General features: G+C 41.5%; 1 protein-coding gene across 5 annotated transcripts in view; it reads right to left on the reverse strand.

Annotated features, from left to right (window-relative positions):
- The window catches only part of STIM1 (stromal interaction molecule 1), a 221,145-nt gene that overhangs the window by 84,083 nt on the left and 111,003 nt on the right, over positions 1-26,059 (reverse strand). For all 5 annotated transcript variants that reach the window (XM_014590358.2, XM_014590351.2, XM_014590355.2 and 2 more), the window contains exon 2: positions 13,900-14,030. In XM_014590358.2, coding sequence (XP_014445844.1) covers positions 13,900-14,030 — 131 coding nt within the window. The remainder of the gene's footprint in view (positions 1-13,899; positions 14,031-26,059) is intronic.

Genomic DNA, 26,059 nt, shown 5'->3' on the forward strand with positions numbered 1-26,059 from the left:
TATTGCTTATCTATACCATAGATGACTTCACTTATGCTTTAAGCACCTCCCTACTTGATGTTTTCCAAACTTGAGATCTTTTTTTCCTCTGCCTTTATTCCCAAACTTTCCTAGAATTCTCCTCTTCCTTTCTTTACCTGGTAAACTCCTGCCTGTCTTTGAAAACCAAGCTCCGGCTTCACCCCCTCTGCAATGCCTATTCCTGACATGCCTTTGGTCAGAATTTAAGCCAGCCTAGTTTACTTGAAGCTTACCATCTCTGAAACAAAATCCGAGCTCCTCATTATGGCATAATTCTGGTTAATGCCTGCCTTTCCAACCTCATCTCCAACTACTGACTTACAGATCCCCAAGGACATCACATTTATTCTTCCACCTTGGTATATCCTTCTTACTCCCATCCCCAGGGTAAGCCTTATTCACCTCCCAAAATTCATTTGAAACAACACTTCTTCTGGGGAGTCCTTCCTGACATCCTTGGATGGGTCAACTTTCCCCTTCTGTACTCTGAGCATGCAGAGCTCTTCTGTTGTCACAACCCTTATCAGAACTAAACATACATGTCCTCCTGCCTCAATAAAATGTGAGACCCTTGTAGGTAGGAAATTTGTCTTCCTTATTAGTCTTTGCACATCCAAATCCAGGACAGAGCAGATACTAAATATCTTTGGAGAAGAAAGAAAGAGGAAAGGCAGAAATGGTGAGCAGTACACAAGAATGAATAAAAAAGAGAATCACTGGTCCTCAGATAAATCAGACAATGCACTGGAAATCAATTCTTCCTAATGCCATGTAGTACACTGAATGTGCTGCACATACAGTTACAGGCGTGTACAGGGACCCTTCAAAAAAAATACACATGCAATCGAACAAACATAAACACCAGTTAAGCTGGAAGGCAAACAGGTCCTTAGAGACCAGCTATCGATTCCTCCCTAGATGGGAAGAATAAAAAACTTAACCACTGAAACAGTGCTTTTCTCCCTTTGCTGGCTTGATCATTCTTGGCTGCCAGATGACATTGCATTCTGCCTACCATTTTGTAGGGACCAGATCTTGTCCACACTAATACCATCACTGGGCTCCTGATTATATTTCTGGCTCTGCTTTTACCTCCAGGTCCTGCATACTGTCTGCGGGCCTAACCCTTTGCCCTTAACCTTCAGCCTGATCCCCTACCTGGTTTATGAGCTTTCTCTCAGCCACCACTTTCTTGGCTTGGTGCTCCTACTCTTCTTTCACTTCTTGTCATGTATGCAGACAAAACTAAATAAAGACACGCACCCACACAAGCACAAAATAATATATTCATACATACAAAGAAACAAACACAAATGCCCACATAAACAGATATGCATATGTAGACATGTACATAGAGAAGCTTTACAAATATAACTAATCCCTGTCATCAACAGGACTGCCATCCAGAACAGACAAAGTGGACTCATCAACAAAGAGGAGAGGAAGGAAAACAACAGCCTGCTTAGTGAGAAAGAATTCCCTTGTCTGCTAAAGTACGCCACCATCTGGGTTTTCTTGGAAACAGGAGGGATACCATCTGGGGAAGTTGCTGCCTTATCCTGTAGCTGGCGAAGGCCCTGGGACAGATTGCAAACTATGCCTACTCCCTCTGATGTGTAGCTCAGCTTGTCTGGCAACTGGTACTCTTTGTCTGAGTCCTGGCTGATGATGTGTCTTCTGCTACACCAGAACACATTAAATCACCACAACCAGATTCCTCTAGAAATTCCCAGGCTCCTGTGCATAACACCAATAGAGCTCTTAAAATGTACTACTGTCATTTCTTGTTTATACACAAGCCTCTCTCTAGCCTGAGGGCACGTCACTGGCAAAGGATATCTTATTTTTATCTCTACAGATGAGAAAAGTGAGGCCCCAAATTACTTGCCTAACAGCTAACACACTGAAAATTTTGGATTTGAACACAGGTTGAACTCCAAAGCTCGTGTTTACACTTTCTTTTTTCTTTTTCTTTCTTTCTTTCTTTCTTTCTTTTTTTTTTTTTTAATGTCAGAAGGCACATATGTACACAAGACAAGGGGAGAGAGACTGAGAGAGGCTGCATCACATGCACATCTCCAATGGAGCCTAATCATGTTGCAATCCTTTTTTTCCTCCAAGTCTCCTTTCTGTCAGGATCCTAGACATGTACACATGGCCAGTGTGTTTTTCAAGCCACAAGGGCCAGCACTTGAACCCTGGTCATCCACGTGGGACTTGACTTTTCCCGAGCAGCATCTAACTGCTGCACAATAGGGCCAGCCCTTTGGTCAGACTTTTAAAAAGTCAATGTCCAAATAATTTAATTTAAGAAACACAAAAAGTAAGGATGAAAGCATGAGTAAGGCCACAGAACTAAGACTCCGTGGAAGTTGTATCATATAGACTGACTATGAGCCATTCCTGGCAGGTGAATGCTGCAGTCACCTGATTACAAAGTGTTGTAAGGAAGAATAGGCCAAGACATTTCCTTAGCCTAAGGATCAGGTTTCACATAAAGAATGATGTCACTCATGGTGTCAGTCCTCTGTTCTTTCCAAAGGGCCTTAGCAGACTTCAGCCTGCGCTGTGTGTGGATTATGAGCAGAAGGTCAGAACGTTCTATGAGGAAGGAGATTAGATGATGACTGTGCCAGGATATAGGCAGGGAAAGCTAAAGAGAAGAAACTCAGAGAGGTGCTTCTAAACTAAGGTCAAAGAATTACTGCAAAAGCAGAAAAGCGTCCATCAGAAACCTATTCTGAGGTTAATTTGCACATAGTAAAATTCTCTTATAAAAGCAGCAGCTCTAGGCTGTCAAAACTGTGTGAAGGGGAAGCAAGGACAGGCTATGTTCAGAACTGGTCCAGACGTAGTAGAAGTAGTAATACTAGTCCGATCACTGAGGCCGGGTACTTTGCATATACGATTTTACTTTATCTTTGTCATAAGCCTTCAAGGTAGGAGTTACTAAACTCATTTGACAATGAAAAAATGAAAACTCATAAGGATTAAAATTTTTTCCAAGACCAAACAATTAATAATTGGCAAACTATGCCTACTCCTTCCAATGAGAATGTTCCAAAAGTACATTCCCAATATCTTCCTTTTTCTTTCCTTCATGTTTGCCCCTCTAGTATTGTCCTTTCCTATGTCTTTCCTATTATTTTAATTATAATAGAATCTTTTTTTTTTAGAGGTTTTTGCTATCGGGCCTGTGCGCTCTCCAGACAGTGAGAGACATAGAGACAGAAAGCGAGAAATCACCCACCAGGGGGGATGGTCACACCGCAATCCCTTCTCCTCCATTCTCTTCTTGGGATCTTGGGCACGCACGCACACGCGCCCGGCGTGAGTTTTAAGCCCCCGGGTCCGGGACGCGAACCACGGTTGACTACGTGGGAATCCAGCGACATAGCCATTACGCTAACTGCTGGTTCCCAATTATAATAGAATCTTACCTTCACCCAGATTCTGCACATGATTCATAGCATGGGGTAGAGAGGCAGGGGAAATGGGGGGGGAGAGTCACAAAAGAGATCAGACACACAGGTGAGACATAACACTTCTGGAGCCCAGATCCTAGCAAGTCCAGAAAAACCACCCTGCACCGATTTGGCTTCTAGCTTGGCAAGGAACTCCCAAGTCCAACTCCCTGTCCCCCATTCCATTGATCAGCCAACTCTGTACTCTTGATCTGTCCTAGGAAAACAATTGAAGGAGCACAAATGATAAGATGATAACTTTGCTTTCAAATTAAACATTCAAAAACCCTGAACTCATCCCTTTTAATGAGTAAAGCCCTGCATCAAGCACAATGAGAGATACAGTGCCGAATACAACCTGGTTCTTGCCCCCAGAGACATTCGTGACTTAGTAGGACAGATAAGGAGAGGCCCAACTAATTACAATACAGAGCAGAGCAACATGCCAAATGTGAGAGTCATGCCAAGTACTCTGGGACAAGAGAGAGAAAGGATTACTTTCCATTATGCAGAACAAGCACGATTTCTTACCAGAAACAACATGTAGTCTAAGCCAGTAGTTCTTAACTGGGGCAATTCTGTCCCCTTAGGTACTGCCAATTATAACTGGCAATATTTTTGGTCATCACAACCAAGATGAGGGTTTGCTACTGGTATCCAATGGGTAGAGGCTACGGTTGCTATATTGCACAGAACTACACCCCACAACAAAGAGTTATCTGGTCCAAAATACCAACAGTGCTGAAGTGGAGAAACTCTGATCGAGGTCTTTGTGGACAAGTGGGCATTTTTACAGAAGGCAAAGAGATACGAGGATAAGGTCTTATCCAGAGTAAGGGCACAGTGGTGGGATATGAAGAGCATGTCTGGGATTGCCGTAGCAGAGAGTAAGAGACCACAATGCAGCAGAAACCAGTCAGATGAGCTAAAGTCAGATTGTGGAAGCACTGAAGGGCAAATTAGAGTTTAGTTAATCAAGTAAGCAAAGGTGAGCCACTCACTTACAGTTCCACCATCTCTAGAATGGAGCTCATAACACCTCGTCATTGAGTAACTAAGGACTCAGCTGACCTGTATATGTACTCAGCAGGCCTGAGGGTTGGCACACGGTGCCCCCTCTGCACCATGCTCCCTTCATAAACCAAGAGTAATCTGATGAGTTGTGCTTTAGTGATCCCAGTATTCATACAGAAGACAAACTTATATATAAAATAATAAAATTGGGACCAGCAGTTAGTTTAATGGCTATGTCACTGAACTCCTATGTAGTCAACTGTGGTTCGAGTCCTAGACCTGGTGGTTTAAACTTATGCCAGGTGCATGTGCGTGCATGCCCAAGATCCCGAGAGGAGAATGGAGGAGAAGGGATTGCGGCATGGCCATCCCCCCAGGGAGTGATTTCTCACTTTCTGTCTCCCTGTCTCTGGTGAGCACATGCAACTTATAGCAAAAGTCACTAAGAAAAAAAAAAATGTGACACTAAATAATACTCTGTTCTACCCCTATCTTGTTACCTACCACTCGGGCAAAGACAGAACTACTTTTTGCAGCATCTTGGTAAGTAAGGTCAGTCATGCTGCTGACAAAGGCCCCTCAGTTGAATGCCCTAGTGCCATGAGATGATGAGAGAGCTGATTTGGAATTCTTGCTACATACAGGCCAGCCCTCACGATCTGTACCATCACACTGAGGAAGGAAAAAACATCGATTTAGCACCTACCTTCCATGTGCCAGACTTTGTGATTGGGGCTCTTACATATAACCCTAACCCATAACAACCCTACATAGAGTTGTTCCAAAGAGCTGAGAAATAAGTCAAGTCTCAGAGAGGTGAAGTTATTTGCCTAAGGTCAGACAAGCAGTAGGTGGCAAAGACCAGTTTAGGAGACAGACCTGTTAGCATCAACATGTATTCTCTTTCTGATGATAACAGTAACCACCACAAAAACTAAATTATATCAAATCTCTTATGTGCCAAGCATCATGCTAAGTGCTTTATAGGCATTATTTGCTGAATCTTTGTAACAACTTCATGAGGTACTTACTATTATTATTACTACTCCAATTTCTTTTGCAGTTTATTTATTTCTTCCATGAACAAAAAAGATAGATTGAAAGAAAGAGAGACACAGAGTCAGAAAGAGACACTCCCAATAGGGTCTTCACTCCATGATCCACCACCGACTTTAGCCCCAGATCATAAGCACACATGTGCTTAACACATTCAAAGAGGTCTGTAGATGCAAACTCCGGAACCTTCCCACGTGAGTCAGCCCCACAGAGCATTGTGCTACTGCTGCACCACCATCTGGTCACTATTACTACACTAATTTCTAATGAAGAAACTACCTGAAAGAGATTATGTAAGTCTTCAAGTTTCCACAGGTCTGTGTTACTCCAGAGCATAAGCTCTTACCCTGTGTGACATTTCTATACTGATACCACAGACACTAAGAGAATCATTTGTAGATCTTGCAGCTTCCTGGGTTCCTACGGCGGCTTACCCATCCTCACCCCACAGAAGTGTGACATCCTAACTCAGAACAGCCACCTCAGCCTCATGCCATGCTGCTAGAGCAATATCAATTAGTTGTTCAATACAGTAAGTACATAGTCAGTAACAGGCTCTGCGGGGCACTGGGGAAAACACGGACAAATCAGATAAGATGAGCCCTTCCCCAATGGGAGTCACAATTTGGTAAGGGAAATTATCAATCAGACAAATATGAAAATATAACTGTCAGATGGCAGGTTGATATCCTGGAAATACACGTGTAAAATAAAGGAGGAAATAACTAGTATTCACTGAGCTTGAATTATATGTTAGAAAATTATTTTAATTAGCATATGATTAAATTAACTGTTTGGAGTACATAGTTCCATGCGTTTTAGTGCATATTTAAGTTCAAGTAACTGCCTTCACAAAATTTACTCATGCTGCCCTTTTGTGGTCAGATTGTCCCCAAACTCCTAACCCTGGTATCCACTGATCTAGTTTCCATCCTAGAGTTCTATCTTTCTCAGAATGTCATACAAATAGACTTATATAGCATGCAACTTCTTCAGACTGTTTCTTTCACTCAGCATAATGCCTTTGATATTCATCTATGTTGCATGCATCCACAGTTGATTCCTTATTAATGCTGAGTAGTTTCCTTAGTTTATACAATTATTCACACATTGGAGGACAGCTTGGTTATGTCCAGTTTGGGGCGATTATGAATAATGCTGCTACAGGACCCAGCTGTGGTGCTGCGAGTGGGAATCCTCCACTATATGATGACTGAGATCATATGAGAGGTCCAGGTTCAGTTCCCAGTTCAACCTAAATGGACTAGATGTGGTGGCACATACCTGTGGGCCTAGATATCCAGGGAACTGAGACAGGAAGGATCACAAAGTGGTGAGACGCTGTCAGATCTAGTTACCTTTCTCTCTCCTCCCACATTCTCACTCTCCTTATTCTTCCACAAGGAAAAAAAAAAAACTACTATAAATATTCATGAATAGGTTTTCATGTGAATAAAAATTTTCATTTATCTCTCGGGTAAGTACCTAGAAACTCAAACTCTTCTAGACTGGCTACAGCACGTTATATTTCCATCAGTAAGAGTTTAAGTGGTTCTTCTTCCTTGCTAGGCATTTAGTGTTGTCTATTTTGTTGTTGTTTAATTTTGCCAGAGGGTGCATGTGCTCACCAGAGAGAGAGAGAGAGATAGGTTAAGGGAGAAAGAGCCCCCCCCCCCCATGAGGGATGGTCACACTACAATCCCTTCTCCTCTGTTTTTCATTCCTTCAGGATTTGGGGCACACATGTGTACATGTTCAATGTATTTCTCAAACCACCAGGTCCAGGATTTGAATGGTGGTTTTGGTCATGTGGGATCCAGCTTCCTTAACTATCACACCAAAAAGCCAGTCAATATCATCTATTTTAAAAATTTTAGCCATCTTTAATAGATGTGCAGTGATATATCATGTCATTTGAATTAGCATTTCTCCAATGATTAATAATATAGAATATTTTTCCATATGCTTACTTACTATCCATGTATCTTCTTTGGTGAAGACTCCGTTCAGTTTTTCCCATTTCCCAACCACAGTTGGCTATGTGTGAGTCTAGAGCCTTATCACCATGCCACCAGCTGGCCTGTGCTGGATTTTTTTAAAGTTTATTTATCTATTTATTTCCTCAGAGTGAGACACTGTTTGGCAACCCAAACAGGGTCCTCACATCATGATCCACTCCCATCCTCCATTAGCCAGACACAGTCATACACACTCACACAGCATGTGCCGTGGGGCCTTGGGACGGAATCCAAGACCTTTCCAGGTGGGTCCAGCGTCATAGAGCATCATGTTATCACTGTGTCCCTGATAGCCCATGCACCAGGAATTTTTTTTTCTTTGAGAGGTTTTATTTGCTATAGGGCGTGTGCACTCACCAGAAAGACAGAGAGAGACAGAGAGACAGAAAGCGAGAAATCACCCCCCCGGGGGGATGGCCACGCCACAATCCCTTCTCCTCCATTCTCCTCTCAGGATCTTGGGCACACACACACACACGCACCCGGCATGAGTTTAAGCCACCAGGTCTAGGACTCGAACAGCAGTCAGTCATGTGGGAGCCAAGCACCCTTAATTACCATGCCACCTGCTGGCCCCCATGCTGGTAATTTTTAACATTACTTTTCTCACTTAATCCTGACAATAAACCTGCAAAGGAAGAAATCACTATCATTTATCCTGAGAGAAAAAACAAATGGGAAGTCACTAAACTTCTACACTCTGACACAATTCTGCCTAATCTCAGATTCTGCCTCATATGTAATAAGTATCTAAAAAAATTTGTTGGGGCTGGCAGGTAGTGTGGTGGTTGGGATGCAGGACTTCCACGTGGTCAACCATGGTTTGAGTCCCAGACCTGGCAAATTGCTTTCTCACTCTCTCTCTCTGGTTAAATCAAAAATAAATAAATAAATGGATAAATAAACTAAAATAAAAATAATTCTTTTGAGAAAAAAATTTGTTTAGTGCGATCAGCATATGATGTGATAGTTACACTGCTGGACTCCCATGGAGACGACCACTGTTCGAGTCCCAGACCTGGCAGCTTAAAACTCACACCAGGTACATGTGTGTGCATGTCCAAAATCCCAAGAGGACAATGGAGGAAGAGGAATTGCAGTGTTGCTGTCCTCCCTGGGGGGTGATTTCTCACTTTCCCTTTCACTGTCTCTGTCTCTCTGGCAAGCGTACTCACCCGAAGGCAAAAACTTCTTAAAATTTTTGTTTTTAGTGGCTTAATAAATGTCCTAATTTTCCATGTAGACTCCAAGAAAGAATCAAAACAAAACAAACGAACAAACAAACAAAAAAAAACCACTGCTATGAGAGTCTGGTTTAGTTAAGGGAACAATGGTTGCAGGTCCTCTTTTTCTCACCTCAGACTGTGAGGGCATCCTGATAGTACCACGCTAACTGTAGCAAATCCTCTGCCCCTGGGCTATGTCTCCATCATAGGTCTGAAGAGAACACAGGTCATGAACTACCAGTCTGCCAGCCTGGCAGAACTCCAACTTTGCAAAAGGGCACCATCTCCAATAGTACCATCTTGCTCATCTGCAGGTCCCACAATACACTGTCTCTGCTATCTGAACAGAAGCAGCAAAGACAGCACTTGAGTATCCATATTACCTGCCCACACACAAATGACTTTATGTTTGTCTACAAAATGCCTGCTGAGTTCCAGTTTACCAAAAGTCTAATAGCACAGTTCACAGTAGAAAAGATATAGCAGGAGACTGAATCAAGGAAGAGAGAGGAAAAATCTAAAAAGCAATTGCAACAATGCCTATAGGAATCTCGTTACTGCAAGAGGCCCTGAAGACATGTACTGATAAGTACAAACAAAGTTAACACTGCTTATAATAATCTGTAAGAGGAAAGATTTACTCAAAAATGGCTAACATTTTTAAAGATCTAATACTGAAGTTATAGTATCTAAAAAAAAAAAAAAGCTAACAACTTAAGACAGAATAAATGAGGCTCAATAGAACAACCCTTCAGACTTCTTCTAAGGTTCTTGAGTAAGAAGTAGTTCTTTTAGATGGGTCATAAAAATTTTAGGTCCCTGATGGCAAGCACAAGCAGGGTTTCATTCCTGGTGCCTCACCATCCATTACCCAATATTCTTTTTTTTTTCTTTTTTTTAAAGAATTATTTAACTTGGAACCAGCAGTTGGCATAATGGCTATTTCACTGGACTCCCATGTAGTCGACTGAGGTTCAAGTCCTGGACTCGGTGGCTTAAACTCACACTGGGCATGTGTGTGTTTGTGCCCAAGATCCCAAGAGGAAAATGGAGGAGAAGGGATTGCAGCCATGACCATTCCCCCTGGGGGGTGATATCTCGCTTTCTGTCTCTCTGGCGAGTGCATGCACCCTATAGCAAAAACCTCTCCCAAAAAAAAGAACTATTTAACTTTATTTATTTATTTTAATTTGACCAGAGAAAGAGAGAGAGTAAAAAAGTAAGCCACTAGGTCCGGGACTTGAACCATGGTCAGCCATGTGTGAGTCCAGTGCCCTTAACCACCATGCCACCTGCCGGCCCCCATTACCCAATATTCTAAGCCCTGAGTTATATACCCAACTTTCTATTTAAATAACTGAACTCTAAGGCTGTCTCATATATATTTAGACTGACTGAAGCACACACATTTTATGACTTTCTCTCTCAAGGACAGTAGCTTCTGACTAATTATAAAAAAAACAGATTAGCAGGCCTCTCTAACTACCAGAGACCTAAGATTACAAGGAGAATAGTAGAAGTCAAGACAAGGCAGAAACTGTCCTGAAAAAGAACATCTCACCACTGGCACAGACAAGAGCAGGGTGACAGCTTCTGTGCTATTTTGGAACACTTTGTGCTGATGAGCTTTTTGTTGTGGTAACATTCCTCTAAAAAGAACATTTTCTTCCTCTCCTCATTGACAAAGCAATTCAGCAGAATGTGAGAAAAAGGAGGAACAGATTACCAGGATATCCAGGAATTTGTAGATCTTGAATTACATCATTTCTTCATCCATTCCCCAGTCCTATGGCCAGGCCCGAGGGCAGTGATGAGGACACCTGTAGGTTTATTTACCACCAGAAACATGGCTCTATTCTCAGCACAGGTGAGTAACATTTCGGTCCTTTGAAGGTCAGTGACACTTCTAGGTTGATCAAAAATGAAGATACTTTCTTTGCGGTTGTTGCCCCTTGCTCAAGAATCTGATGCAACAAGTACACATATCTTAGCCTGGTACCTGAGCCCTACTTTCCTTTCCAAATTTTTGCTCTGTGGTTTTCTATCACAATGCCTCTGTCTAACCAACTCAACTCACCATGTTTTTTTTTTTTTTTTTAAGTTTTTGCCTTAGGATGCATGCACATGCCAGAAAGAGACAGAGAGAGGCAAAGTGAGAAATCATCTCCAGGGTGAATGGCCATATGGCAGTCCTTTGTCCTTCATTCTTCCTCTCATGATTCTGGGCACATATGCATGTATGTGCACGTGTGCACATACACACACACACACACACGCCTGGCATGATTTTCAAGGTCCAGGACTTGAACCTCAGTCTACCAGGTGGGAGACTGAGGTTAATTACAATACCACCTGCAGGCCCCCCACTATGCTTCTTACTATCTCTATACCTTTGCCCACACTGATTCTCCACTACACCTTCCATTCTATCCAAATTCTACTTTTCTTCTAGAAAGTCTTTTATTCCTCTTTTAAATTCTTTGACATTATCTGATTTAGCCTAACAGAAGAATCCCCTCTGCTGATCAATCAGTGGAGTTCTATATTCTACTTGTCCATCTTCAGTAATAGGAAGTTCTATATCTACCATGGAAGGCTCTTCTATGGCAAGAAAACTCTGTTAGGCAATTCTTCATTCTAGAAGAATATACCTTTCACTCTGCTCTTCTCCATGCCAGTGGTGAGCTATTCTTTTTTTTTTTTTTTTTTTGAGAGAGGTTTTTGCTATAGGGTGCGTGTGCTCGCCAGACAGACAGAGAGAGACAGAGATAGAAAGCGAGAAATCACCACCAAGGGGGGATGGCCACGCTGCAATCCCTTCTCCTCTGTTCTCCTCCCAGGATCTTGGGCACACACACACAGGCGTGAGTTTTAAGCCACCAGGTCCAGGACACGAACCGCAGTCGACTACATGGGAGTCCAGCTACACAGCCATTACGCTCACTGCTGGTCCCAGCTATTCTTTTTCAGCATAGCTTCTACTTTGTCTTGGCTTCTACTATCTCTCTGCAATCTCAGACCTCTGGCGGTTATAGAGGCCTGATAGCTTGGGTTTTACTTTTTTACTCCATATTGGTCATGGTTCTACCCTTAGAATAAGAAAAACAATACAGGAATACTTAGGAGCATAGGCTTTGAAATTAGATCTAAGGTCACATCTAGTGTGTTTTTGAACAAAATGCTTAATCTTTCCAAGGCTCTGGTTCTTGGTAATAATACCAACTTCATAAGGCTGTTAAAATCATTAAAAGAAGAGGCTGGCAAGTGGCATGGTGGTTAAAGCACTGGATTCCCACATGGCTGACCATGGTTCAAGTCCTGGACCAGGTAACTTGCTTTCTCACTTTCCCTCACTCTCTCTATCTCTGGCCAAATTAGAAATAATAATAATAATAAATACAATTAAATAAATAATTATTTTAAAATGAAAGAAAGAAAGAAAGAAATTTAAAAGAGAATCTATGGGGACCAGCAGATGGCATAATGGTTATGTTGCTGAACTCCCACGTAGTTAACTGCAGTTCAAGTCCTAGACACAGTGGGTTGGAACTCATTCCAGGTGCAGCATGTGTGTGTATGTATGTGTGTGTACCCCAAATCTCAAGAGAATGGAGAAGGGATTACGGCATGGCCATCCTCTTGGGGGCTGATTTCTCACACATTCTGTTTCTCTGTCTCTTTCTGGCAAGTGCACACACCCTACAGCAAAAATCTCTCTTTAAAAAAAAAAGAGTAATGATACAAAGAGCTAACACTATACCTGGCATATGGTAAGAGTCTGATAAATGACAGTAGTTTTCATTGTTACTATCACTGTTATTTAAGCCCGATTTATACACTTCCTAATTATTTGAACAGAGCAATTACACTGCCTGAGTCTTCTCTTCTCCAGGCCAAAGTTTGTTCACTAGACTGTAAGTTATGTGAAGACAGACTTTATCTGTCCTGTTCACTGCCCGATCTCCATGTCTAGCATAATGCATGGCATATCTGTAATAACACTTCACAAATATTACTGACTTGTTTAGAATGCTCTTCATTTCATAGTTTCCATACTCTACATCATTCATGTCATCCTTTCCATATAGGCTCTCACTCTTCCAAAACCTTCTGACAATGTGGATCCAAAATTGAACTCTAAACTCAACGGCAGGCTAACTATCAGGAAGGCATGATTAGACTTATCTCTTCTCTCATGATAATTATACTATGTTACTATTGATTTGATATACATTTATATGCCAATTTGGCAGCTTTACCAAACTGCTGGTTTATGTTTATCTTGAAATCAAGATAAACACTTTTCAGTCTTTTCACACATGACACCCTTGTACTCTGGGCTCTGTTGAGCTATAGCTATAGAAATACAAAAGGGTGAAATGGTATCAAAGCTTTTTTAATTTAGTGATTTCTTAGCTCTTACTCTCTGGGCCACTCAACTGGCTCACAAGGTCTGCATCCTGGAATTCAAACTGATCTAAGATTCATCTCTTCCTTCCCAAAAGAGCATAAGCTCTTTTTAAAAAAGGCTTATTTACTTCATTTTATTCATCATTATTGTTTTTAATTTGCTACAAGGTACATGTGCTCACCAGAGACGGGGGCAGGAGGGAGAGTGAGAAAGCAAGCTGCCAGGTCTAGGACTTGAACTCCAGTCAACCATGTGAGAGTCCAGTGCCTCACACAACCTGCTGGCCCCAAGAGCATATACTCTTAGAGGATAGAATCTGATTGTCTTGCCTTCTCTCCCACATGCCAACACAGGGCTGAATAGATTTGATATTCTCCATCTACTATAGGACTGTAATAAAGAGCTAGGGAAACCAGGGAGACCAACTTCAGTACTGCTCAGTCAATGTTTCACTACTGGCCTATAGGCAGTAGGGGCCAGCCCCGCCATAGACCAAGGCAAAAAGCCTACACTCTGACAGGCTGGCTCCTAGAGGGCTGCTCTGTTGAGAGCCACCTCCCCCGATGGGGACAAGTGCCTCAAGAACAAGCTGGCAGAGAACAACTCTCCCAAGTAAATGGTCTAAGGAGCTTTCAGGGGCTGTTTTGATGAGGAAATCAAGAGAGCCACAGTAAGATGAGAGAGCTCACCTCATCACTTTCTTCCACATCCACATCACCATTGGCATCATCATCCATCAGCTTGTGGATGTTGCGGACTGCCTCAAAGCTGAGCTTCTCATCCTCACTATCGCAGAGCGGCTTGTCAATCCGGCAAAACTCTGTACAGGAAAAGCAAGAGATAACATTACTCAGAGCCACTACCTGGCCTCAAAACACAGCCTGTTTCAGCTTGCTGAACTCCTAGTATCTGACTTCTCACACAGGCACTTAGCCGTCCACTCGTACAGTGACAGAAGTAGTTCATCTAGCCTTTAACTATCCCAAGAATATGCTGAGCTGTCCCACATGGGGGACAATGCTTTATCATCCTAATAGTTTGCTGGCAGGAAGGGCTAGCATAAGAATAGGAATACACTGGGATTCAACAAGATCATAAACAGTAACTCACAAATGAGAGAAAATATAAACAGCCAATGAGCACGAGGAAAAAAGTTTAGCCTCACCAGTAATTAAAGAAGTATACATTTAAATGAGATATATTTTTAATCAGTCAAATCAACAATTATAAATTAATAAAAATCTTTCTGGAAACAGGACAACAGCCAATTGGTCCTAGTACCTAAATAATGTGTATTTTCCTTTTAGTTTACTTTGTCACTGCTGGTAAATGTAACATCAGCCACAGGCTGACTGGGGAAATCTCTCACATTTTACGCTTTCCCATAGACAGTTATATCCAGCTAATTACCTATTAGGTATCTAAAGGCTCTGAGCTCATCTGATACACAGTGTTATGCACTGCATGGATTGCAGTTCCCTCTGCCCACCATTACTTGGTCATGCAGCAGAAAACCAGAACAAGAGCCTAGGCCACTTAGCTCTTTCCAGGACACCTAATCCTCTCCTATAAACCTGGATATCAACTAGCCTAACTGATGCATGCAGCAAAAAGAGACTGGAATCCTGGCCTAGCTCCACCATGTGACTGACTCTTGGGAGGTTTCGTCTCTTCTCCAGGTCTCAAGTTCACTATTTGAAAAAGACACTTTGACTAGTTTCTAGTGTTTCTTCCAATGCCTAAATATTCAAAATCCTCTTTCTTTTTAAAGACCTGGATCTTTATAACTACTTCTAAGAGAAATATTCTTGAGATCACCTCTAAAGAAAAGAGAAGATCTTGACTTCCCAGGTAATAGAAGAAACTGTTGCAGAAGAGGACTAAGGACAGTGTAAGAGGCAGTGGTTGTAAAGCCTTTTCAAAGGCATTAATCAAAGACTTGAAACACCCTAATCCACTTAATTATTTACTTGTCTGCCTGCCAGAGACAGTGACAGGTCACCTCGCTATCTCTAGCCTGTTAATTTTTTTTTTAAGAGAGATTTTAGCAATAGAGCTGGTGCACTTGCCATAGAGACAGAGACAGAAAGAAAGAAATCATCCCCCAGTGGGGGATGGCCACGCTGCAATCCCTTCTCCTCCATTCTCCTCTTGGGATCATGGGCACACACACACATACACACACGTGCTCAGCATGAGTTTTAAGCCACCAGGTCCAGGACTCGAACTGTGACCGACTACATGGGAGTCCAGCGACGTAAGTATTACTCCATCTGCTGGTCCCTCTATCTCTAGCCAGTTCTTCAAATCCTTCCCAAAATGAGAGCAGGGTATAGATATTAAATTTTATAGCATCCCAGCTGTGACTCAGTAAAAGTTTGTTGACTGTTGAAGTTCACAGTTGTTAAATAATGTGCCCCAAGTCAGAGGCAGGTAAAGAGCCATAGCAAGAGCTCAGGTCTGCTGACTCCCATGCAGCACTTCTCTTGACTACATTTTTGCTAAAGTGATCAAACAGCTTTTGGTTGGTTTCATCTTAGAAACCACAAATGATAACACTAGCAAGAAACAGAGTGAAGCAATGGTTTTACAAGAGGAAAAATAAAATGAACAGTGCTCACACAACAGAATAGCTCTATGTTCCTATGTTTGCCCTGCCAAGTTGGATTGGGGCTGGAATAGAGGAGTAGGAACTGAAGGAAAAAGGAAAACACAGCCAAAGATTAAGGCATTGTTCCTCAACGTCCTCACCAACCAGAGTTTCTGGTATGATTATTCATTTGTGAAACCATTTCCAGAAGAACTATTCACACATATGCAAAAAAAAAAAAAAACTGCAATAAGTAATACTAGTTTATAGATGAAGCATACAATATTGAGATTAGCAAAACTACTAATTCTTTCCTTCCCTTACTCCTGATTTTGTACTACTCAAAGAAATTACATTTTAGAGTTTACTGATCAGTATACAATGTACTCATTTATTCATGAGTGCTCATCATATGTCAGACCGTATAATCAGCACAGGGCATAAAGATATGAATCAAGTCACACACATCTTTGTGCTCAGGAGCTCAATCACAAAAGTGGGAGAAACAAGCAACTAAAATAATATGTGCTAAGTGTCATGATAGGAAGAATCAAGATTATCAGCAATCTTTTCCTGTCAAGGCTTAGAGAATAAACAATTCAGGATTTGTGGGCCAAATAGGATCTGTTGAGCTACCTAACTGCCATTGTAGCATCAGCATCCACAGACAAAACATAATGTATGACCTTGTTTATGTTCTAATAAAACCTTATTTACAAAAGCAGAGAGTGATGGGGACCAGGCAGTGAGGCAGTGATGGTGCAGTGGACACACGTAGAAAGGGTCCTTGGTTCATGTCCCAGGACCTCCTTGAGCACACAGGACACACGCAAGTGCATGTGCCCATGATCCAAGCAACTTAGGCTGGGCATGGATCCTGACCTGAGGACCCTGTTGGGGGGACTTGTCTCTCTGTCTCTCTTTCTCATGGAAAAAAATGAAGAAATAAATTTCCAAAAAAAAAGGAAAACAAGGATTGGGCTAGATTTGACCCATGGGACATAGTTTGCTAAATCCACACATAACACAACTAAATCACACTGGATTGGCAGCTTTCTGAACTAAAGGAAGCAAATCTAATAATTTAATTAGCCTATTTCCATGTGCAGGTTTATCCTAAGCAAAGCACAACTTCTTGGAGGCTTTTAAAAATAACAAATAGTTGGGAACCAGCAGTTAGCATAATGGCTGTGTCGCTAGACTCCCATGTAGTCGATCGTGATTCGCGTCCTGGACCCGATGGCTTAAAACTCACGCTGGGCACGTGTGCGTGCGTGCCCAAGATCCTGAGAGGAGAATGGAGGAGAAGGGATTGCGGCATGGCCATCCCCCCTGGGGGGTGATTTCTCGCTTTCTGTCTCTATGTCTCTCTCTGTGTGTTTCTGGCAAGCACATGCGCCCTATAGAAGCCCCCGCACCCCATAGAGCAAAAATCTCTAAAAAAAAAAAAAAAAAAGTTTACCAAGCTCTAGAGACTAGGAGCCTCCAAACTGGGCACCATCAGTTCAGAGGTCAGCCAGTTTCTTTCCCAAAGGCTTACAGCTGGTCCAAGAAGATCGGACTTCAAACACCAAGCTTTGGTTTAAACCTAATCAGCCAGACAGGTAATCCTTGCTGCTGTCATCAACTGGCATAGAAAAGGATTAAAGTGACTGAGGATGATGGAATACAAAAGCTTGATAACCTGGGACCAGCAGTTAACATAATGGCTATGCCGCTGAACTCCCATGTAGTCAACTGCAGTTTGAGGTTCGGACCCAGCGGCTTAAACTTACACCAGGCACATGTGCATGCGTGCCCAAGATCCCAAGAGGAAAATGGAAGAGAAGAGATTGCGGTGTGGCCATCCCCCCTGGGGGGAGTGATTTCTTGCTTTCTGTCTCTCTGTGTCTCTCTGTCTCTCTGACGAGTACACGCATCCTATAGCAAAAACCTCTCCGAAAAGAAGCTTGATATCTTATATGGCTATAGAAGCCTATCTAGAAAAACCATGTCAGCCAAAATCCACACATTATTCCTACCAAGCATTTCCTTAGCTGTATCCCCATCCTTCCTGAGACCTTTTCTACCTCCTCTTATACATTCCAGTCGGCAAGGTTTCTCACAGCCATCCAGAAATACTTAGACAATCCATTCATTTAGCAATGCATTATTATTGCAATGAAAGAATCCTGATGTTAGAGTCAGAACGCTATGTCAAAATCCCATCAACCATGTGAAACTGGAGTTACAAACCATGTGAAACTGGAGAAATTGTTTTAACTTCTCTGGGCCTCCAATTTCTCATTTGCAAAATCTTCTGTAAAGGATTTTTGTAAGGATTAAGTAAAACACACTTTTGTTAAAATACCTAGCATAGTCACTGGCATAAAGCTGACATGCAATACGTCTTCTTTCCTCACAGAGCAGCAAATGAACAGTTCAGTTCCTCTGCCAACTTCAGTCACTTACCCTGTTGGACTACAAAGAATAAAACACAGGAGCCATGGCCCCATCAAACTGACAGGTCATATGTTGTAGGTCAAATGGGCAAGTGACTCTTCGTGAGATTCTGACATAGCCTAAATTCCTACCACATTTGCAACATTTATCATACTGCATTGTCATTTCTGTTTACTCTCTCCCCACCAGACTGTGATCTCCACAATGCTTCCAGAAGCAAACTGAGAGATGCTGCTCAGTAAATGTATTTCTAATGAATATCTAAATATTAAGTCTACCATTACATACAGCACTTCTCTAGGGAAAAGACAGAATTCTAGACAAAGAAAAGAGCATAGACCTTGTTTTTGAACTTTTTGGTCTCAGGACCCATTTATACACTTGAAAATATTATATGCCAAAGATCTATTTAATATTTTCTACATTAGAAAAATTTTAAAACAAATTTTTATATTTAGCTATTAATTCATTTTAAAGTAATAATGCATTTCTTACATGTTCATGCAAATAACATGTTCTTACAAAAACAATTACATTTTCCAAAGGGGAAATAATTTTATATTTTTTCAAATCTTTTCTTTTTCTCCATTAGGGCATATGCAGTTGCTGGACAGAGAAAGAGAGAGAGAAGTGAGAAATCACTCTCTGGGAGGATGGCCAGGCTATAATCCCATCTCCTCCAATCTCCTCAGAATTTTAGGCATCCACATGCACCTAGCACCTTTTTTAAACCACAGAGTCTGGGACTTGAACTGCAGAGCTGGCCATGTGGGATCCAGCACCTTAACCACCACAAGGCTACCTGCTGTCCTGTATTTTTGCAAATCTTTTAGATGTCTGGCTTAACAGAAGACAGCTATAATCTTAGAATCTCTACTTCCACATTCAATCTGTTGTGATGTGTTGTTTTGATTGAAGATCAAAACACAGAGATGCAGTTGGAAAAGGCAGGAATATTTTAACAGCCTTCAGATAATTATGAATAGTTTTCTCTGATGCTACGCCCAAATTCAAAAATGGTTAGTTTTGTAAATGTCAGTTGCCATGTGAAATCCGAAACTATATAAACTTTTTGTACTCTGTAACATTAAAATCCATTGGTCCGTCTTGCACTTTGAATGGATCTTTTATACATGCATGATGTTGCATGATGCACTGGCCATTGGGAAACTATTGGCTGACTCAGTTAGGCAGAGCTTACAAATGTTGACACATCTTATTTATACACTATCAAAATAATCACAATTACTAATCACTGATTTCATCAGAGAAGCTTTTAATGTAGGGAAGTTGTCAAACAGTGACAGAAGATAAGTTTTCTGGAATCTAATTTTCAACTCAAAGCTGAAAATTTATCATGGGCAACAACAGCACTGGTGGTTTTCCTTAAAGGAGACAACTCATTTTATTCATTTTCAATAACATGTCTGCCAAATATCTATGTCTGAATAACCAGTTTGTCTGTCATTGTTCTCTGAAGTTAAAATAGTGTTCTGTGAAAAGGGAGGTAGTTCAGCTTACAATTTAGTTGTACAAGCATGTGTCCTTCAGATAACCATCAAATTTCTACATGAGGCAGAAGTGCTTTATGCCTACTTCCTATGCCATAACACAGAACACTAAGAAGTCATGTACTCATGAGATACAACTATATAAAATTAATGATGTGTATTCCTTTATTTAAAACTTTTCTTGAACTGGGAATGTGTAAAGTGAGAAATGCAGTGTACTGGTACAGTTTGTGTCTAATGCTTTGATTCCCGTCAAGGCATCAGCAGTTTCACCAATCACTGCTTTTACAACAAAAGAACAAAGGTTTACAAAGTTAAATTTTTTTAAAAGGCAAATAACATCTTTTTCTTTTTTAAAACTTAAATTTATTTATTATGAAAATGACTTTGAGCTTCTGGGCCTCATGAAAAGATCTTTCTCAACAGTCCCCACCCCAGTAGTCTACATAATACATTTTGATAATTATTGGCAGATAAGCCCGAAAGCCCTTTTCCTCATGACCAAATCTCCTCACCTTTCTCCAGGCATAACCAGTCATTCATTGTTCACTGGTCTATGCACCAAAGCACAGTACATAGCTGTGTTATGTTAACCCTCATGCTCTAAGTAGTTCACATGCCACATCCAGAAAAGGGGAAGAAGCAAGTGTGACTCACTCTGTCCCCCAGGGTCCAAAGTGGCACTACCACTATCATTTACCCTGTAAGTATAAGATCAGTAAATGGGGACTCAATGAATCAATGAATGCATGAATGAATTTATAACAAACTGTATCTCCTCGAAAGGCAAGGGAAATCTTGAGTACAATCCTCTACTCCCCACTACCAATATCCACCATCTTCCTATTGCCTTTTCTCTCTCCTTTTTGTCTTATTACTAAACAGTAATTCATTGACCAAGGAATACAAATTTCTGTAGCCATGAAGAGCAGGGCCACTGCAGGCAAGCATGGCATGGACTATGTGATAAGAGACACAAATCAGAGGGAAAAAAAGGAGAAAAGCAAGGTACAGAAAAGGGTTTCAGCACTTTCTGAAAATTGAGAGAAATGTGGAAATTACCAAGTTTTTTTTGTTTTTTGGTTTTTTTGAGAGTTTTTTTGCTATAGGGCACGTACGCTCACCAGACAGACAGAGAGAAAAATAGAGACAGAAAGTGAGAAATCACCCCCCAGGGGGTTGGTCACGCCGCAATCCCTTCTCCTCCATTCTCCTCTCGGGATCTTGGGCACGCACGCACACAGGCCCGGCGTGAGTTTTAAGCCACCGGGTCCGGGATGCAAACCACGGTTGACTATGTGGGAGACCAGCGACATAGCCATTACACTAACTGCTGGTTCCCAAAATTACCAAGTTTTGCCAGAAGGGTCCTCATTGGCAAGAGTAATTCTTTCCACTTCACCTCCAACTCCCAAGGCAGGATTGGCACTTTCTGCAGCTACTCTTCATGCAATCAGAATTCTTTTTCTTTTTTTTTTTTGGAGAGATTTTTGCTATAGGGCATGTGAGCTCACCAGAAAGACAGAGACAGAGACATAGAAAAAGAGAAATTACCCCCCAGAAGGGATGATCACACCACAATCCCTTCTCCTCCATTCTTCTCTTGGGATCTTGGGCACGCACACACATGCACCTGGCATGAGTTTAAGCCACCGGGTCAGGGACTCGAACTACGGTCGGCTACATGGGAGTTCGGCGACATAGCCATTACACTAACTGCTGGTCCTGATGCAATCAGAATTCTTTTTTTTTTTTTTTTTTCCAATCAGAATTCTTGATGTGATCAGAATTCACTCAATCCCTCAGAGGATCAAAAGAGTAAGACTGAGAGTACTAGCCTTAGAAAGGCTCAGTTTCAGCCAAAGACCATGAGGTTCCAGAGATAAAATAAGCATGGGGCCTAGAATGGAGATGAAGGGAGGAGTACACGAAGAACCTTCTAGGCAGAGATGTAAAGGCTGACAAAGGGAACTAGTTTGGGAGCTGCAACTAGCAGGAAAGGGCCTCAGTGAAATACATTTCTGGCTGAGCACATGGCCTAGCCACAGAGGAGGGAGGAGTCAGATTCTTGGGCTGGATAAAACCTAGACTATGTGAGAGATGTTCCTGCTCCTGTTAGAACACTAAGTCCTCATATCCATGAAAAAGAGGCCCTGCTCTTCTCAGCAGGGAGCAGGAATTCAGAAGGGCTTTTCTTACTGACACAAATGATCATATATTCTAAGCTGTGACTTCTGACCAAGCTCCTTTCTCTCCCTGAGGACACTGATCAAACACAATCCAGATCATTAACATATGTATGAAGCTCCGTGGTGAACAACATAAATGAGACATACTTCTGAATTCCACCTGCACTCTCCTACCCCTACCACCCCACCCCACCCCCACCCCTGCACAATAGAGATTAAGGTCTCACTATGCTGCCCAGGTTGGCCTCTACCAGTATTTCTCACCCTATCTCTTATGGCCTTACCTCAATCAGCCCACAACTGCAGTTATTTGAAAATATATGAAGACAGAGCTCATTTTTTTTCATAGCCTTACCACTATGGTGCAAAATATATTTATTGCTTCATTTATCAGCTATCTCCCTGCATTGGAAGTAAAGTCCACATGAGTAGGCATTTGCTTATCCACAGCAGTATCCCCAGGGACTCATACAGTGCCTGGCTATATGTAGCAAAGAATTTGCTGAATGAATGAATAAACAAACATTTCCTTTCCTTAATATACAAGGCAGGTTTCTCCTCTCTACTTTTAAATGTTGGAGGTTTACAGAATTTGAGTGAAGTCTTGGGTTTTCTTCTCTTCTTATACTATACTCCCCTAAAGTGATTTTTCCTCTTCTCAAAGCATCAATTACTATTTGAAGAATTTGCCAGCTATCACTAATAGTCCAAAAATTATGTTTCTAGTTCAAGTTTCAATTCTTACCCAAAGAAACACACAGAATCCAACCATCTACGATGCATCTCCACATGGATGTCTCCTAGGGACCTGATATCATAATTTCTAAGTACAAACCCTTTATACTACCTATCTTCCCCCCAAAACTTCCTACTTCTGCAATTATTTATGTCAAAAACCTTGATATCTCAGCTAGGCTCCATGGTATAGAAGTTACAGAACTGTATCCCACATGGCCAACCCTGAAGTTCGAATCTGGAACCCAGTAGCTTGAAAACACATGCTGGACATGTATCTATGCATGCTCCAAATCCTGACAGGATAGAAAAGTAGAGAAAAAAGGGACTGCAGCATGACTATGCCCCACTATGGGTTGCTTTCTACCTTTTTCTGTCTGTCTTTTTCTGGCAAGCACATAAGCACTGTGACGAAATTAAAAAAAAAAAAAAAAAAAAAAAAACCTTGATGTCTTGCTCACCATCACACATACTCATACACACAAACACACACATCTAATCAATCACCAATCCTAGTTCAATATTCCTTAACTATTCTAAATCTTATTCTCCACAAAGCATGTCACTCCTTGAGGAGGCATTCTGAACACTTGATGATCAATCAGCAAGAGGGCTAGCTATAGATAGTGCTAGTGCATACTAGTATATCCATTTTAGTCACTTTCTGCTATGACCCTTCAAAAACTTTTCATTATTCTTTTTTTTTTTTTTTTTGAGAGAGAGGTTTTTGCTAAAGGACGCATGCACTCGCCAGAAAGACAGAGAGACAGAGAGATAGAAAGTGAGAAATCACCCCCCAGGGGAGATGGCCATGCCACAATCCCTTCTCCCCTATTCTCATCTCGGGATCTTGGGCATGCACACACATGTGCCTGGCATGAGTCCAAGCCATGGGGTCCGGAACTCGAACCGTGGTCGACTACACGGGAGTTCACCAACATTGCCATTACGCTAACTGCTAGTCCCATCTTTTCATTATTCTTAGGATAAAAGTTCAAATTAGGATTCTATTCTAATAGTAGGTATATGGACCTGTCCACAACTCAAGAGAAGACAAAACTCCTTAACACTGGAAAACAAAGCATAGAAGGTCAGTAATGTTTTAGTCAAAAGTAATACAATTCTGTTTCACCAGTTCAAACTCATGTACTCTATTTTCTGTTGTGGTCTGATGTTTCCATTTAAATTCTGGAAGATAACGTTCAACTCTGGACTTATCCCTAACATTAAGCTGACCATTTTCTTAGCTGTTTTAGTGTATGTCTGACTTTAGTTTTCCTGGGATAGCATTCCCTTAAGAACTACTTGAAGAGCTGGTCTGGTGTTAATAAATTCTTTCAGGTTTTGTTTATCTGAGAATGTTCTTGTCTTCTCTTCCCATATGAAGGATAATCTTGCGGGATATAGTATTGTTGGTTGAAATTGTCTTTCACTCAACACTTTGAATATATTTTCCCATTCTTACTTGCTTGCATTGTTTCCAATGAGAGATCTGCTGTTTGCCTGATGGGATATCCTTTGTAGGTAACTCGTCATTTCTCTCTTGACAGTCTGAGTACCTTGTCTTGTGGTTTTCTTTTGAGTAAATATCTGGGATGGATTGCTGGGCTATATGATATAAGCATGTTTAACATTTTAAGTAACTGCCAAATTGTTTACCAATGTTGTTGTATACTTTTACACTCCCACCAGCAATACATGAGATGTCCAGTTGTTCCATAGCCTTTCTTATACTTGCTGATGCAAATGTGCAGGCCAGGCTGAAAACAACCTAGAATTCTTTCTGTATGAAAGGCTCTTCATTCTTTCTTCACCTGAAACTCTGACTCATCCTGCTAGTCTCAGCTTAAATGTTTTTTTCTTCAGAGAACCTTCATCGACCCACCCACACTCCCTCCCAAACTGGCTTAGGCCCACATTATACATACTATAAAATAACCTACATTTTTCATTTATAACACTTTTCCTAGTCATGATGATTTGTGTGATGATTTGCTTAATATCTATCTTCTCCACTAACCTGTGAATTCCATAGTGGCAAGAACCATGGCTGTCCTGTTCATGGCTGAATCGTGGCTTCTAGCCAGCACCTAGCATCTTGTGAAGTCTCTAGCATAACAGTTGGGCTTCAATAAATATTTGTCAAATGAACAAATGCATGCCCAGAAGAACTTGTTAAATGAACAAATTCAAACAGAGATGAACAAACATAGTCCTTGCTTACAAAAACTACTAGGAGAATAAGCACAGTACATGAATTACAAAGACACAAAGTAAAATATGGCAAAAGATAAGGCCAGAACAGCAGGAAATACCGCAGTTGGAACAATATGTAGAAGACAGTGGGATGAGAAGGGAGGACAAGTAAAGAAAGCCCAAGGGCAGGAGCACAGCATCTCACACAACTGGGCTTACTGAAAGACTAAAGAATCAGAATGTTCTTTTTACCAATCTGGCAAAAGATACTGGCATGAAATGGGAATTAATAGATGTTGGGATCTCTCACTGTACTCAGATTCCAAATGGCAGAGTTGGAGGGGAGATGGAGGCTATTGAAAGTCACTGCTCATTTTATACCTGGAGAAGAGGTCGTAAAATAGGGCATTTTGTCCCAGGTTAGCTAGCAAAGTAGTGGCAGAACCAGATTAGAAGCCACACTAGCATCCTATACAGCATCCTATGACAAGCCCATGGTTGGGAGGTCCAGATAAGCCTCCACTCCATAGTATGACTTAACTTTTCCTTCTTGGAGGCATCTAGATGAGGGCTGGGAGGTGGTATGGAGGTAGGGGTTCTTTTTGTCTATTAGGAACAAACACAAGACCTAACTGACTTGTGCCATCTCCCAAACAGTAAATAAAGTAGAATATACTGGCTGTGCCTTAAATTCTTCAACATATGGCCATCTTCCCAAATGTAGCCAAATGTTCCTTTCTCATTAGAACTTAGAAGCAAAGTTAAAAGGTCACTAGTAGCCTAGTGGTAATGCAACAGTAGCACAATATTCTGCAATGCTGGAATCCATATGGAAGACCCAGGTTGGTTCCTGGGTTAACTTAGACACCCTGGATGCACATGTGTGCCTGTGATCCTACCTGGCTAGGAAGATCATAGGTTGAATGTGCTTCTCTAAAAGAAAGTCACCAGAGAAGGAATACTTAATCCTTGGTACACTATGCTAGGAGGAGTGAAAGGAGCAAAAGAATATTCCTCTGTTAAAAACACACAAAGGGACCAGCAGTTGGCGTAATGGCTATGTCACTGGACTCCCATATGGTCAATCGCAGTTCGAGTCCTGGACCTCATGGCTTAAACTCACTCCAGGTACAAGTCCGTGCATGCCCAAGATCCCAAGAGGAGAATAGAGGAGAAGGGATTGCAG

The sequence above is a fragment of the Tupaia chinensis genome, unplaced genomic scaffold, assembly GCF_000334495.1.
Source record: "Tupaia chinensis unplaced genomic scaffold, TupChi_1.0 Scaffold000047_1, whole genome shotgun sequence".
NCBI classification, from domain to species: domain Eukaryota; kingdom Metazoa; phylum Chordata; class Mammalia; order Scandentia; family Tupaiidae; genus Tupaia; species Tupaia belangeri.